Source organism: Natator depressus, chromosome 1, assembly GCF_965152275.1.
Source record: "Natator depressus isolate rNatDep1 chromosome 1, rNatDep2.hap1, whole genome shotgun sequence".
NCBI classification, from domain to species: domain Eukaryota; kingdom Metazoa; phylum Chordata; order Testudines; family Cheloniidae; genus Natator; species Natator depressus.
Genome location: NC_134234.1, coordinates 323,762,633 through 323,778,450, shown reverse-complemented (window position 1 = coordinate 323,778,450; position 15,818 = coordinate 323,762,633). Strand labels below are relative to the sequence as shown.

The 15,818-nt window shown below is 43.1% G+C and overlaps 1 protein-coding gene across 6 annotated transcripts in view; it reads left to right on the top strand.

The window, feature by feature from the left end:
• FAM185A (family with sequence similarity 185 member A) overlaps window positions 1-15,818 on the top strand; it is a 99,426-nt gene that overhangs the window by 57,461 nt on the left and 26,147 nt on the right. For 2 of the 6 annotated variants that reach the window (XR_012637616.1, XM_074942531.1), the window contains exons 6-8: window positions 102-197; window positions 2,553-2,687; window positions 14,444-14,577. Coding sequence is in view for 3 of the 6 variants with exons in the window: in XM_074942531.1 (XP_074798632.1) it covers window positions 102-197; window positions 2,553-2,687; window positions 14,444-14,559 (347 nt within the window). In the remaining 3 variants the exon portion in view is untranslated. Of the gene's footprint in view, window positions 1-101; window positions 198-2,552; window positions 2,688-14,443; window positions 14,592-15,250; window positions 15,373-15,818 lie in introns of those variants that run through there. The other 4 variants (XM_074942530.1, XM_074942529.1, XM_074942532.1 and 1 more) reach the window with 3 other exon arrangements.

Here is a 15,818-nt window from a genome sequence, read left to right as displayed (position 1 = left end):
GTGGCTGAATCCAGCTCAGAGTTTAATATTTTGAAAATTACTTCAAAAATCCTAGAGTAAATGTCGTTCAGACTTAATCCTTTTATTCTCTCATTTTTCAGATTCCTCGGATGGATGTCTAAAAGCTTCTACACATCAGGGGGCAATAGATGTTTATGTTAGTCAAGTGAGAAAAGTGGATCTGAAAAGCCAGAAAGGTTAGCAAATTGCAACATTTTATGGCATCCTTTGATATGAGATGGTAAAACTACCCACTCTCTTATATTTAAATAATTACAGTAAAATAGTCATTCTTACCTAATTCATCATTAGAAAATGTATATTGGCTCTTAGCACAGTAGGCACTGCAGATGACAATTGTATTTAAAATAGACCCCACAAAATCATCTGGGGCTTTCATTTCAGTAAGAATCTTACACTTTCCACCTTTCTTCCAGCAATCTTCTGCACCAAACCAGTAGAATCGTGCAGAACTGACTAGGATTGTAATCCCCCTTTGCCTCATCAATGCAGTTTACTCCATGCTGTTGGCAGGCGTGTGGAACTCATGAGGCTCATATTTCATTTCTCCATGCCCTTTTCCCATGAAACGAATTACTGTGTGTGGAGACCCTGAAATTAAAATGGCAAAGCAGCAACACAAGGGAGGGCAGAGCCAGAGAGATGACACATGCCCCAGCACATGGACATTATGTTAAATGAGCTAATTACTCCCCTAATTTCTGCTATCTGCTTACTTACTTATCACAGCTTTAGTTGTTAAAACATCACTCTTCAAAAGCTGGATTCACCCCTTTGCCATTTGAAAGAGCACAGACCTAAAGGTCCTGTTATAGTAAAAACATTCATGTCTTGCAGGTGTTTTGTGTTACAATATTGAGTAATGCATTTGCAAAAGCCATTATACAGTACTCTTCATTCTCATTTCTGTTATGCCTTTGCACTCTCCCAGTGTTTCTGTGTGGTCATTTGTCTTTGGATAAACCTGCCCTGTTATCCCTGAAATGGGGAGTAGGTCCTGTAGGAATGCAGTGTTCAGCAAGAGAGGAAAGAAAGGTACTGAATTAATTCCTGTGTGCTATCTTTTATTGTCTTGCACTAGCCACTCCATCTCCTGTGGTGGGAAGAACTATCTTTACATTACTATCTAACCAGGTGTGGAATTACTTCCAATAACTCACATTAATGTTTAACCATCAAGAGAGGGAAATGTGTTTCATAAGTGTTATAAAGAAAAAAAATATTAAACTGATTTTCAAAACATACTCTGACATCTGTACCAGTGAAGACAAAGACAAAACAGGACAAATTCTGCTCTCAGTTACACCAATGTAAATCCAGAATAACTGTTGACATCAGTGGAGCAGAACCTGGCCTGTAATGTCAAAATAACTGAGTGTTTGTGAGGTTTTATGGGCTAGATCATTGAATCTGACCAACCAGGACATGAGGATGGAGAAAAAGTGTCTGTGAGCCATCTTTCCATTCCCCTGATCTGGCTGGTTCTTCTGTGCCCATCATAATTTATGGCAGCCTGAATTAGGCTGTTAGTTGTGGTCCTCTAGGGAGGGTCAGGAACCAAAGACATAGAGCTGAGGATATACCACCCCGGGATTCCCATGCACAAGGGGAATCCCCAGCAGCCTTATTAGGGTAGCTTTCTGACTGTCTTGTGCTGTGTGGAGTAGGGATAGTATCAGGCCCTATATGTCTATTGTTTGCATTTTCTTGTACAGGTAGCATCATAGATATTACTTTGGAGAACTGATATATAAATAGTGTATTAAAGTACTAGGTATGTTCTGAGTTGGGCCTACAGTATATATATAGCTATATAAAAATGAAAATTTTTGCTAAGCAAAAGCAGGAATCAGGCTGAAAATAAAAAAGCTTTATTCAGAAAATGTGTGTGAGTTTTTTTGTTTTTTGCCATCATGCACAGAGCATAGGTACTGAAGATCCTTGATCTAACTCTTCCAAATATGTCTAAGACTGGTAACTGGATGGCTCAGCTATTAGCTTCAACCCAACAGGAGGCCCACATTAGGGAAATTACTTCAGGATTGCTGTTCCAGAAGAGGCCAGACTTCCAGTTTTTAATCTCAAGGTTGTGGTAGTGCAGATTACTGAAGCTGTTGTGATTTTGCTAACAGATCATCTGTAAAATGTAATTGACAATAGCTGTGGAGTAGACAGCAATTTATACCCCAAGCTAGAATCAACTGTGAGGCCGCATCTTCTCAATGGATGTGAAGTGCTAGCTCTACTCTGTAAGGGGAAGATATCTCAGAAAATAGCTGTTTGTATTGACGGTGTATACTGCTGCACAGTCTTCTGGTTGCAGTAAATGAGAGTCCGTGTGTCCACAGGAGTGCTCTTTATCCTCCTGGAGGCAAGAAAAGAAACCAGCATCTCTGAAGATTCTTGAGCAAAAATAGGACTCTCTCTCCCATCTAAGCTCAGAAAAGAGTAGAATAGCGGAGGCCCTCTCTCTGTTTGCATGCTTTGTCTTGGATATTAACATTCATGTCTTTCATTTTAATTTATAACAGGCTCTATTACAGTCAAGGTACCTGCCTCTCTTAAAGCTTATTTACAGTTATCTGGAAGCAAGGTTGATGTGAGCTCAGAGATCCAGTTACAGGAAACCCAGTGTGCCCCTAAAGAGGGTCACGTAACTATTACTGGTAAGACTTGCTTTTAATAAATTTATCTGGCCTAAATAAAACATAGATATGTTTGATTATGGTTTTATTGTTCTTGGCTTCTTCCTGTTCCATCTGTTTCAACTTCAGATGTTTGCTTATGCCAATGGCCTCCACATCTGTTATTAGATGCCTTTTTTATTTCATGCCTTCGTAAATGACATGTGAATGCCAATCAGCTGTTTCAGTAGTTAGAGTTGTAGGGCCAAATTCATCCCCAACATAACTTCATTGACTTTTGTGGAGCTACACTGGGCAAGAATTTGGCCCACTCATTTTTAGAGAGAGAGAGTATGTTGTTGGTTTAGACAGCTGAGTATAATTAAATAGGTGACCAGCAAATATGTATTAAAATATAACACAAGAATCTTTACAAATGTGTTCTGAGTGCCTCTGATAACCAGGGTAAAAGGGGCATGCAGCGTATTTTCAAAAAATACATTTATATATTTTATATGTGATGCTCCCTCTGTTGGGGCCCAGCCGGTAAGAAAGGTAAGGATGTAGCAGGCACACTGGAATTCAGAGGGGTGAAAAATGGAGGGAGAGGGGGCGAAAGGATGTTGCAGGAGCCAAAGGGGAACAGGAACCAGGGTGGGCAGGAGCTAGGGGATAGTGGATAAGAACAGAAAGGGACAGTGTCAGGAGCCAGGGAGCAGGGATGCATATGGGAGGGTGGATAGGACTATGTGGGGAGGGGCTGGAGCTGGGATGAGGGAGTTGATAGGAGCAGAAGGGACAAAGACAAGCTCAGGGCACAAAGAAGCATCTGTAACCACTAGAGCACATTCCTGTAACCACTAGAGCACAGAACCTAGAACTGAACCTTGGAGTCCTGAGTCTCTACGTTCCTCTGCTATCAGGATATAGCTGTGAAATCCACTGGCAAAACATGTGTCTCATCCCCCCTTTAGTGACTGCTCCACATAGAGGATAATAGTCTATCATTGCTACCAGTCACTCCGTTTAGCTTAGGTCTGTGTGGTGGAACTGAAGGTTGTCTACCCTGCTGATGATTCATGATGGAGTTTCTTTTTTTCATTTTGCTTTTTTAAAACCATAAGAAAACACACACACAAATCTATATTAAAAGAATGTTACGGTTGCAAAGTCAAGCACTCAAAATGCAAGGAATTAAGGGTGCCTGTGCAGTCTTAATTTGGCTGCCTTGTGCATGTGCATCATGATGCCGTCTTTAGTTACATGATCACCACCTACTATTTTTCCCTCCCTCGTTCAGTGCACAGTGTGTGATAAGATATATAGAGGATATGAAATTAGAATTTTTAAAAAGCAATGTTAAAGGTCCTCAGAGTGACTTAACCCCTGCAGGCAGACTCACTTCTCCAGCCTGGATTAAATTAAACAACATGTCACAATGAGTGGGGAGCTGGTGATTGGCCAGTGGTCTGGATCTCATGGACTTTAAAAACAACAAGCCATACCCTTGCACTATAAAATGTACATGTGAGCTGAGTGGCCCCTCTTCTATCCTGGGGTTGATCCTTCTGATACCTGGATCAGGCCCATGGGCGGTTTTTTGTTTCTTTTAGGGGGAGGTAGTCAGCATCCACTTCTAACATTCTGTGATTTTTGTGGGGGAGGGATGGGGGCGAATCATCTTTGAAACAGAAATGACCCACAAACCTACCATTCTGCGTACAAACCGTTCAGCAGTTTAGACTGAAAGTGTCTCCTGATCAGTCAGCCCTCAAATGTACACATCCAGAGACCACTGAAGGCAGCATTTAGCCACTAGTTTTCACTTCCCTTAAAGAGCCCATGGCATTCCAATAAGACACCCAATGACTATGGATATAAAATTCAATAAGATTTTGGGATGATCTGTCCTTGCATCACATGTTGCTTTATTTCTATCCATGTCACATTTAAATCATTTTAATATTGATTGACTTCAATAATCCTAATGCAGAGAGTTTAGAGGAAATAACAGTTCATGTTTATAGGTAGGGTGACCATCTCTACCTTATTTAGTGCCTAATATCCCACATTCTAGGAACAAACCAATATACTTTGTCCGTATTTCAGCAGTAATTGAGTAAAGGATCATACCCTGTGATTCTGTACAAATGTATGATTCAAACAGTGTATGACTTCATAGTCTGAATATAACATTTTGGGGAGCTGTGCTTTAAAAATAAACCTTATCCAATTCTGTATTTTTTATACAGTTTTTCCTTTATTTCCTTTAAATGTAGGCTGGCTTCTTTTCACATCCTCCCTTCAACTAATTTAACAATGTCTTATATTAAATGTCAAGATTCTCTTTGTAACAGAAAGTATTATTTTTCCAGTAAGATAGTCTTCTAATACAAGTAGACTCTGAAATAATTACAAATAATTTAATAAAATTAACAGATAGGGTACATGGTGAAAAATGTTCCTCCCCTTGGGAACCTTAGGGACAGTGTGGCAGCAATTTCATTTGCGTTTTAGCTGAAGCACATATAAAACAGATGAAAAAAGTCCCTGTGTTTGCCAAACCATAAAAAACCCCACATCACAAGGGGATATCAATTTAGACTTTTAAGTCTGTAAGCTAAGAGGTTAGTACAAAAATAGTTAACCCTTGGTTTCCAGGTGGTTAATGCTGGGAACTGTCTGTTTTGAATGGATTTTACATATCTCTTGGGAATTCTAGTGTGAGAGGTCAATGAAGAGTTCTTCCAGGGCAGAGTGGGTGTGTATGATGTTCTGTACCTCGGGGGAATACCCAGCACCCCCACGTTCATCCTTATAATATGATTGTGTGGTATCCAATGCAAAGTTTGTCATGTCGGGTGTTTTCGGAAGGCTCATGATGCAGTGAGCATTGTTGTTATGGGAATGTTACAGTAATCGTTGTTATAGTAATGGTATAGGTTGTAATTTCATATATATAGTTAAGAGGCTGAAAATGTGTCCTCGTGGCTTAAAGCAAGCCCAGGCAAAAACTCTCTAAGAGCAGAGAGGCAGTTCACAGCTCATCAGAGCATGTATGGGACAAACCCAGCCCAGCCTCACAGAAACAAAGGACACTGGCCTTGGCAACAACAACAGGATCTGTTGGACTCTCGAGTGAGTCACTCCCCTTCCTTTGGTCAGTTTGGGACTGCAATGAGGTAATGCTCACTTGATCCTGAAGAGGGAGGGGGAAAAGCCAAGAGGGAAGAAAGAACATGATAAAAGGGAGAGACGTTTGCCATGCTCTTCCTCTCTCTTCCAACTCCATCTACAGACACCACACTGAGCGACTGAAGTGCTGAACAAAGGGGAGAGCCTGGCTGATGGCAGCCAGCCTGCCTGTGGTGAGAAGCATCTAAGTTTGTAAGGGCATTGAAAGTGTTAAGATCAGTTTAGAATGCATTTTGCTTTTATTTCATTTGACCAAATCCGACTTGTTATGCTTTGACTTATAATCACTTAAAATCTATCTTTGTAGTTAAGAACTCTGTTTATCCTACGTGAAACAGTGCATTTGGTTTGAAGCGTGACAGAAACTCCCCTTGGGATAACAAGCCTGTTACATATCAATTTCTTTGTTAAATTGACAAACTTATATAAGCTCACAGCGACCAGCGGGCATAACTGGATACTGCAAGATGGAGGTTCCTAGGGTTGTGTCTGGGACCGGAGATATTGGTTACTATCATTCGGTTGCACAATCCCAGCAGTGGCTGGCCAAAAGTGCCCATTCATGTAGCTGGGAGCAGCTTACATGCCAAAGGCTGTGCGTGAACATCCCGGGAGTGGGGGTTCTCACAGCAGATCAGGGTAAGGCTGGCTCCCAGAGCCGAGGATTGGAGTGGCCTGGCACATCACCAGTCCAGATAACACCAGGGGAACGTCAGAAAGTAGAATTCTTGCATCCAGTGAGTTCTGATCCAGTCCACCTCCAGCTACAGGAAACTCTCACTGAACCCTGAAGTTTGGTGTAACACTCATGGGACTAGTCCTCCTCTCTGCTACTAGGTACAATATTGGTCAAGGCAGTAGCAGGATTGCGAGTTCATTGGTGATGCACATCCAGGGGAGTTGGGAGGCTACCAAAGAATGGAACTGATTTCGAACATAACATGAAGACAAAAGGGAAACAGCCTAGGGTGAGTAGTAGGTGGAGCGTGCTGGGAGGAGAGGTGATGGGAAAGTTAGAGAAGTGGGAAGACATTTGTTCTCTCCGGAAACGGAGGATCAGTTCAGAGGAATTGGGGCATTTGCTGTAGGAGGGAGGGAAATAGGAAACATGGAAGGAGAGTTTACTCTTGAGCGCTTCAGTGTAATTAACAAGGATGAGCCCTCAGTTCTCTAAGGAGTCAGTGGGTACTTTAAGGAAATCTAAAAATAGGTTTTAAGAGTTGATTTGCAAACTCTATGGCCCAATTTCCTTCTTAGCATTGTCAGGCTGCATAGCTGGAAAGTGCTAGTATAACTCCATCCCTGGTGCTGATCATACTAGGCAGACACTCCTATCTTTTTCTTTGGCAATAGGGAAGAAGGGCCTGTGGCCTAACCCCTGGTCCATCCCCACTCACTCAAGATCAGGAGGTATCTGCGAACTGAACTCTGTGTGGAACTACATGGGCAATGGGAAGGGCACAGGACATACAGCAAGGACCATGTAATTAAAGTGAAGGATGCTTGGCAGAATTCTGGGGAGAGCCTGATTGGCCAAGAGCTTACCTGGCCACCTGCTCCTACCTGCTGTAAGGTGACTGAAAGGAAGATCATGAAGGTACAGGCAGGAACCATTTGGGAGCAAGACAGCCAATGGACAGGTTCCCCCACACTTGCATTGCCTGCTCGTGTGCCAAAGAACACAGACTCAGTGAGAATAGAGGCTTGCTGTTGTGAGGAGATCTTCAAAGGGAAAGGGGGCTGGTCTCAGGGAACTGGCAGTTAGCCCAGCTATTTCCCAACACCCCAGCCATGAATTTTCTTTTGCTCATCTGGTCCGTTTTAGTGAAATAATCTATTATCATTAAGTGGTTTCTATGGCCTTTCTAACCCAACTCCACTTTGGGTCTTCACTCAAACTAGAGGATCCTGGGACATGAGAATAGCTCTTTCTAATCCATCTTTTGTATTTCCAGCATGCCCATCATTGCAATACCTAGCAGATGGCTAGTAAACAACCTTGAAGTTTAAGTCCTTCTGAAAGAATACATCCTTAAGAGTTAGCAAGGAAGCATCATTTCCCTCACCAGCAGTATATGTGGGGAAAGTGAGGCTACTCAGTTTCCTATATATCAGCAAAGAGAAACAGCCACTGAGTTTTTGATTTGGAAAATAAAAGAAGCAAACTAGACAATAAACCTTTTGCAAGAAAAAATCCCGGTGACTGAAGTTTCTCAGGCGCAGAGACAAGAAATTAACCAGGCATACTATATTCTATTTCCCAGCAGATCTCGGGCAGAGATACTGCATCTGAACGTGGAGACAGGCTGAGTAAATTGCATGCTTGGCAGCTTAGTTTGGAATGGGCAGAGAAAGCAATTTACAGCAGTTTTTATGGAGTCTTATAAACCATGGTGCCTTGTTTTAATCTCAAATTAAAAAAAAAAGCCATATCTTTTGAGAAGCATCCTGCTCACCCATCCCAGAAGGGAGGAAAAGTTTCACCTAAGCAATCTATTTTCTGGAAGGTCAGAGTTATTGCTCATGTCCAAGAGGGAAGTAAAGTATTGGGGAATAATGAGAACCGGGCAGACTTTTATAAAATCATTCAGCATATGGCTCTCACTTTATTCACCAAATTGAATTATATGGTATTTTGGCTGGTGTGTGTCAAATGCTTTTAACTTTGCACATAATGTTTTCAGTACGTACTGCACCAGCTAATAGATCATATAACACTCATATTTTGGGGTCAAATGGGCTCTTCTCTAGGTGTTGTTTTGGGGGTTGCCTGTTAAAGATCAAGGGGTCAATGCATCATTTCTAGTCCCCAAGGCCATCTAGCCTCTAATTTGGTGGTGAGGTTTATGGGGAGGAAAAAAAGTATAGTAACCTTTTTTATAACTTCAAGGAAAACAAGTAACTGGAGAAACAAGTGAGCAGACTGCCATCCCTGGTGGAGTTTGGCCCAATACCACAGATTATGGTTCTGAAGACTGTAGGGGAAGCCACTTCTAAGACTTTTCACTGGTGGAACTTGGCACTGGTGATCTTTCCAGCTTCCATCCTGTCGCCAACCCCTCCTTCTGTGGCAAAAATCATTGAGAGTGGGATGGATGAGATGGCCAGTAACACCCAACATCCTTCAGTATCCTGGAGCTTTTCAGCCAGGTTTCAGGTTCCCTCTTGGTGCAGAGACAGCCTTGGTAGCTTTTGGAGCCTGCTTCCTTCTGGCCACATATAGTGGTGGCTCCTCCATGATAATACTGCTTGACCTGTCAGTGGTATTGACATGATCAACCATGAGGTGCTGCTGACTCACCTTTTAAGAAATTTGCAAGGGCCAAAGCAATCTGTTTGTGCTCCGCTCTTCCCTCTCCAATAGGTCCCAGAGAGTCAGGGCTCATCTTGGAGGACTTTCTCTTCTCGTAGCCCTCATTGCTCAGTGCCACTTCTCCCCCACATCTTGAAGGCAATTGGAAAGCCTCTGCTGCATTTTAAGTTTGAGCCCTGATCCCAACAAAGGAGATCAACCCAATAATTTTCTGTATTCTCAAGGTACTTCTTCAAGAATTTCCTTCTTTCCTAGAATCAAATGCTGCAAAAATCCATGTCACCCAACCTGAGTCGGAAGAGACTTTCTTACAGTTTCACAATGTCCATTTGCACATCTTGGTGAAGTTTTGTTCCTTAAAGCACGAAGTTAATAAAAATCTGCAAAAGATTAAATTCCTTGGAGTCAAATAGAAAGTTAACTTAGCTTTTTAATAACACATTAGATCAGCTTATGTCCAACAGATCGATTTTTGATTGGTTTCAGCTTGCATTTAACTCAAGAAAGTCAAAAACTTGTGAGACTTGTCAAGGTTCATTTAAACTAGAGCCTTGCACTGTCAGCCAACCTTTGGTCATGTACTACTCACAAGGTGAGAATAAAAAGCTACCATTGGCATGGCATTTCTCCATCTGTTCTTGCCTTAACAGAGAGCAATCCAAGGTCTGGACTCTGACTGCAGAGATTGATTTCCTAATTTTCCACATCATCATATGAAAATGGTTTGGGTAGGGTGGCCATATTTCCCTAACTGAAAACAGGACACCGGCCCGAGCCACCTGGTGTCACTCAGGGAGATTCTCCCTGAGCTCTGCTTGGTGTCGCCACTGGCCCCAGCCCTGCCTGGCGCTGCGACAGGCTATCTGAGCCTTTCCATACAGGGCTGCCCACCCGAGCTGCCTGGTGTCAGGCCTGAGCTGTCTAGTGTCATTACTTGCCTGAGCTGCCTGGCGTCGCTGCTCACCCCCCTCAACATTCCTCCAGGCCCCCCTGGGGGCAATTTGAAAACTCGGCATTTGTCCCGAATGATCAGTTGGCAAGAGCAAATAGGACAAATGGCAAGTTTTGCCAAAAATGTCATGATATCCAGGACGGAGCTTAAAAAGGGGGACTGTCCTGGCCAAAACGGGTCATATGGTTACCTTAGGTTTGGGTTTTAATGTGAATCACAGCTCTCATTTTTATCCGTAGCTTGCATGCATATGATTTTTTGTAGATTTTTAGGTTTGGAGTAGTTATTCTCCTATTAATTCACATTAAAATAAATAAGTAAATTCTGTGTCTTATAACTTAGGAAGGGATCATTTTAGCTTCTCCATTCTCCGGGAAGGCTTGTGCATACTTGCCTTTGTCTAGAGAACAATTGTTTTGACTATCAAAACATGTGGAAAGTTACTGTTTTCTAGGTGTTAAGTTGAAAGGGATGGCTAATGGTTAGATGCAGAATGTTTGGTGCATAGTCCTGATAGCATGAATGGTGTGCTTTAAAAGTAAATCCCTGTCCACACTGACAAAAACCTGAATGGCTTTTGCTATCATAGTTTAAACGTGTTAGCAAAGCAGTCTTCAAAACCTACTTAGAGTCTCCTTATTCAGAGCACAAGCACAAGACAAAACTGTGTTCAAGAACTACTCCGGCAGGACTCCAACACGGTTTTATAAAATTATTTATAGCTTAGTTGGAAAGTTTTCATGTGCATTAAACTATGTTACGCTCCTGTGCCTGATTTAAACTGCTAATGGGGATGGGCTCGGCTGTTCCCCCAGGAGCTCTTGGTGCCATGTCCCAGGGGAGTGGAACTTTAGACACTGGACTCTGGTTACAGGGAAGTTGGTCTTGTATTCCCCACCAGTGTGGCCGAGACAAAACTCCAAAGGAAGCAAAAGGAATTAATCGTTTTTGTTAATACAGCAAATACAAAACGAGAGGCTGAGCCCAGACAACTTTAGAACTTTGAAACATCTCAGATATTTTTTCTGTTAGTTTTGTTAAAAGATTTTCTCCAGCTCTATAGCAATAATTTAATAAGAGGTAAATGATGCATGAAATCTCATCAACGCATATGCAGTGGTGCTTACTGGACTCTATGAAAACACACCAGAGAGATTCACACTTGGCATAAAACACTTATTACAGCCAGGCATCTTCAACTCTCACTTCCATCTCCTGGCATATATTTCTATGCCCCACCTATTTGCTCTGTCCCCTCTTCTTACAGCCTAGAAAAATGGCTGCATTCTAGATATCATACAACATTACTAAGGGAACAGCTGAAATCCTTCATATTTTTGTCAGCTCATTTTTTTGACACTTCGAGGTTATTTCCTGTTTAAAATTCAGTCCATTTTCATGTTTTAAGGGCTGTCTCTACTTAGAAGGCAGATTCCCTTTTCATTTCTATTCTTCATTCTCCTTCACAGAGCTATGGCAAATGAAAAGTAATAGGGATTCCGATAAAATTTCTGAAGAACTTGAAACTTCAGCATGACAAATATTCTGCACACTCCATCCGTCCTACATTGTCATGAACTCCACTTTTGTTTTTAAATGTTTTTCAAAGACAGACATTCGGAGTGTTTGGGCAGATGGAGTTGAGAAACCTGGGTTTTGGCCCAAATGCAGGAAGGGAAACAATAGGAGCAAAACTTCAATGGGACCCATGTTGCAATGGGGACTGAGGAGTAAGCACTGGAGCATCTACATGAAGATCCCCAAAGCGTTTTCGCCATCTGTAGGTTAGGAAACTCACATCCCTTCCTGCTCCGTGGGAGAGCTGGGTAAACAAAGTGTCTTCTCAGTTGCTTTGAAATAGTTTCCCAGCACTCTTGTGGGTTGACATGATTTTGTCCAGAGTCTCACAGTAGCCACCACTTATCAACATATAGAACTGCAGTAGCAGTGTCAGCCTCTTCTCAAGAAGAAGACTTGGATTCTAGGGATGAAAACTGGCCAATTGAAGTCATGGCAGGGTTCGTCTTGGACTTCGTTGGGGCCAGGACTTCACGTTCTGTGTGTTGCAGGTTTGAACCGAGGCGCATTTGCAAAGTTGTTCTAGAATGCTGCTTCAGTACCTGCCCCAGGCCATGCCAGGCTCAGCGCTAAACTTACAAATTACACACTTACATAAGCACTAAAGTCATCAAAAATTTAAACAAAAGGATGTTTAGAAAAGAGTTCAAGATGAAAGCTGATCTTGTGACTGGCATGGGACTGGGACTCAGGAAATCTGGGTTTAATTCCTAGATGTGCCACGGATTATCTCTGTAACCTTGGGCAAATCACTTAATCCCCCTGGGCTAGATTCACAAAGAAATTTAGGCACCAAGAAAATCACTGGCATTCACAAAGCCTGAGTTAGGTGCCTAGGCTCCCTGTACAATGAATATGAAGAGACAGGCATAGGTGCAGGAACTAGGAGTGCGAGGGGTGCTGCAGCACCCTCGGGCTCCCAGCTGACAGTCCCGTGCCCGGGGTCTCAGCTGCCAGCCCCACGCCCGGGGCTCTGTTGCCACCCTGCACCCAGGGCTTTGCTCCTGGCCTCAGCTGGGGGAGAGGGGTTGGACACGGGTAAGGGGGCTGGTTTTCAGCACTCCCACTATTAAAAATATTCCAGCGCCACTGGAGACGGATGCCTGAGAATGGGACTCATAATAGCCAGCATGGGAAGTGGCTCCTCACCTAAGCTAACCAATGGGAGATGCCAAGTTGAGAGGGGTGTGCTAAACCCTGCTCCTTTCTCAGAGATAGGCACCTCCCTGCAGCCTGGATTTAGGTGCCTATCTCTGCATGGGATTCTCTGCTGCAAAACCTCTTTGGGGTTAGGTGCCTACACTGTTTTGGCAAGAAGCTGCAGGAGGGGGAGCGACAGTGCTTCCTCATTACTTCTGGCCCAGTGGTTGGAGCACTCACTTGGGAGACCCCCCCCCCCCCCGGTTCAGCTCCCTCCCTCAGTCTCTCCTGTTGAAGCTTTTCCACTGTGGCTAAATCTTTTTTTTTTTTTTTTTAATCGTTGATGCAGGGGGCTGGGTCCTGGGTCTCCCACCTGAGTGCTCTAGTCACCAGGCTACAGAATCATTCTCATGCTGGCACATTCTCTCTCTCTCTCGTCCAATAGTGGAACAGCTTCGACAGGAGAGATGGAGGGACTCTCCTCCCTCCATCAGAATATCCCATAGCCAACTGATTAGGGCACTCTTCAAAGAAGTGGCAGATCCCAGTTCAAATTCCTTTTCTCCCTCAGATGGAGAGGGACTTGAACTGGGAGGTCTCCTACATTCTAGGCGAGTACCCTGATCACTGGGCTAAAAGTTATAAAGGAGGTCCTAATTCTCCCTCCCCCTGGTCCCCAGCCATTTTGTGTAAGATCATCTCTAGGGGCCTGATCCGGTAAGCAGGCTCTGAGCATGCCTCCCGGATCAGATCTTTCAGGTGACTTAGGCAGAATGCCTGTCTTCCTTCCCCAGTTTATGAATCACTCCAGGCTTCAGGCTGGTGGGGCTGCAGTGCGCTTCCTCAGAGGCAGAAACATAGGTACCTAGGAACTTCTTCAGCAAAAATTTAGGTGCCAAGTGATTTTAGCGAGTTATTGAATTTGGGGGCAGCAGAGCGGGAGTTTTGTGAATCCCAGTGGGGCCTGATTCGGATTTAGGCACCTAAGGCTTTTTGTGAATCTAGTCCTCTGTGTCTCAGCCCCCCTCATCTGTAAAATGATATTGACTTTCTCCCTTGTTGTGTCCATTTAGACTGCAAGCTTTTCAGGGCAAGGACTGTTGCTTACCATGTGAATGTAAAGCACCTAACATAACAGAGCCCCAGTCTCAGTCATGTTCTCTATGCACTGCTGTAATAAGAATAACATTTCCACAGGTAGCAAACTGGTCCCAGTAAATCAGCACTATAGTACATGGCATTCACCCATGTTTCTTAGACTAGTTTGCAGCTGAGATGAAAGCTTCTTGCTTCCATGACAGATGCGTTTCGAAAACTTCTCTCTTTCACTAACAGAAGTTGGTCCAATGAAAGATATTACCTCATCCACCTTGTCTCTTTTCCCACTGCAGTTCTAATCTACATGATTTTATGCAATAGAAAATATGATGAGTCTCCAGATTCATTCCACTGGCGTATTACTAAAAGACTTAGAGAACAAATGATATCATGTCAGCAAGGAAACACAAAGCATCAATCAAATCCTCTTGCAGAATGTTTCCAGGAAGCTCTGAATAAGCTTATACTGAAGAAACTTTTAATGTGTCAGAATAGCAAGCTGAATGCAGTTTTGTTTTTCAGGTCATATGAATCAAATGAATGAAAGAGACAAATGGATAAAGGCTGACGCACAGGATGGCACAGTGCATCTTAAAAGCCAAAGCTGGTTCCAGTCCATCAAGCTGCAGGTTCCTTGAGGATGGAATAGGCCAAAGGTATTCAAAATCAAGGAACAGTGAAGAAAGATTACTGTACAGTGGTGGTGAATGCTACTTATTGAAATACAGTAAACAATATATTAAGTGAGGACTTTTTTGCCCAACCTTTATATATGTGAAATGACTGCTTTTATTTGACTACTGTATGAAACAGGTTTACTGTTAGTGCCTTCTACAGTTGCACAATCCAGTGTAAAACTTGATTTGTGTAAAACTCGACCCGCACACCCTGCCTATTCTGAAAGCTAGTGAATTTCAAGTAAAAGTATAAAGCCACTGCAAAGAACATTTTCAACACAGGTTGATGCCTGAAAATACAAGAATTTGAGTTAAGCTTTGTGATGGTGCCATATTCTGTATGCTGCTTTTAAATGAATTGTTATCATTTGAAATTTTGTGGTTTGTGCATAATGCTGAGCATTTCCTTTTACTGAATTATTTATATAATGTGTGGGATAAAACCACGTTTAGGGTTGCAGTTCACATTTGATCATAAGTAGGCATTTTGGCTCCTAAGTAATCAGTCTACAATTCACAGACAGCTGCCGCGGCACAGGAGCTAGCAAACAGAGCTGTAAACAGGGGAGTTTGAGTGGGAGTTTGAAAGGCGAGTTTGTCTTGTGGTGCTTGTTTGGGGTTTGTTTTTGCTCTGGGTGGTGGTGTTTTGGTGTGGTTTGTGTTTCCCAGACTAACAGGATTTCGGTGGGAAGGTGATGACAGATACAGAGGCAGCAGTGGGAGTGACCCATGTAGCGGAAGACACAATGAAGATGACTGGTTGTGGAAGCTGTGGTATGTACATGATCCTGGAGGGGGCACCTGGTAAGAGTTTTGTCTGTATGAAGTGCCGTCTGATAGAGCTGATGGAGGAAAAGATCCGAGGTTTGGAGACGCAGGTGGAAAGTCTGGTTGAGTTTAGGAAGGGGTTTGAGCAGATTATGGAGCAAAGACATGAGGTATCTGAAGGGAAAAGCTCAGACTTGCAGATGGAAGCAGGACGGGGGAATTCTGTGGGGAGACTGGGTGAGGAAAGTGGTCAGTGGAAGCATGTGACTAAAAGAACCAGGCAGAGGAAAAGACGGGCTAGTGAAGGAGAAATAGAGCTCAAGAATAGGTTTGCAGAGTTGGAAAATGAAGAAGGGGCTCAGCAAGTAATCACTGAAGATGGAAGGACAAGGAAGAAGAGAAGAGCGGCTAGTCCTATAGGAAAAGGGGAAGAGTTAATGGAGACTACACCA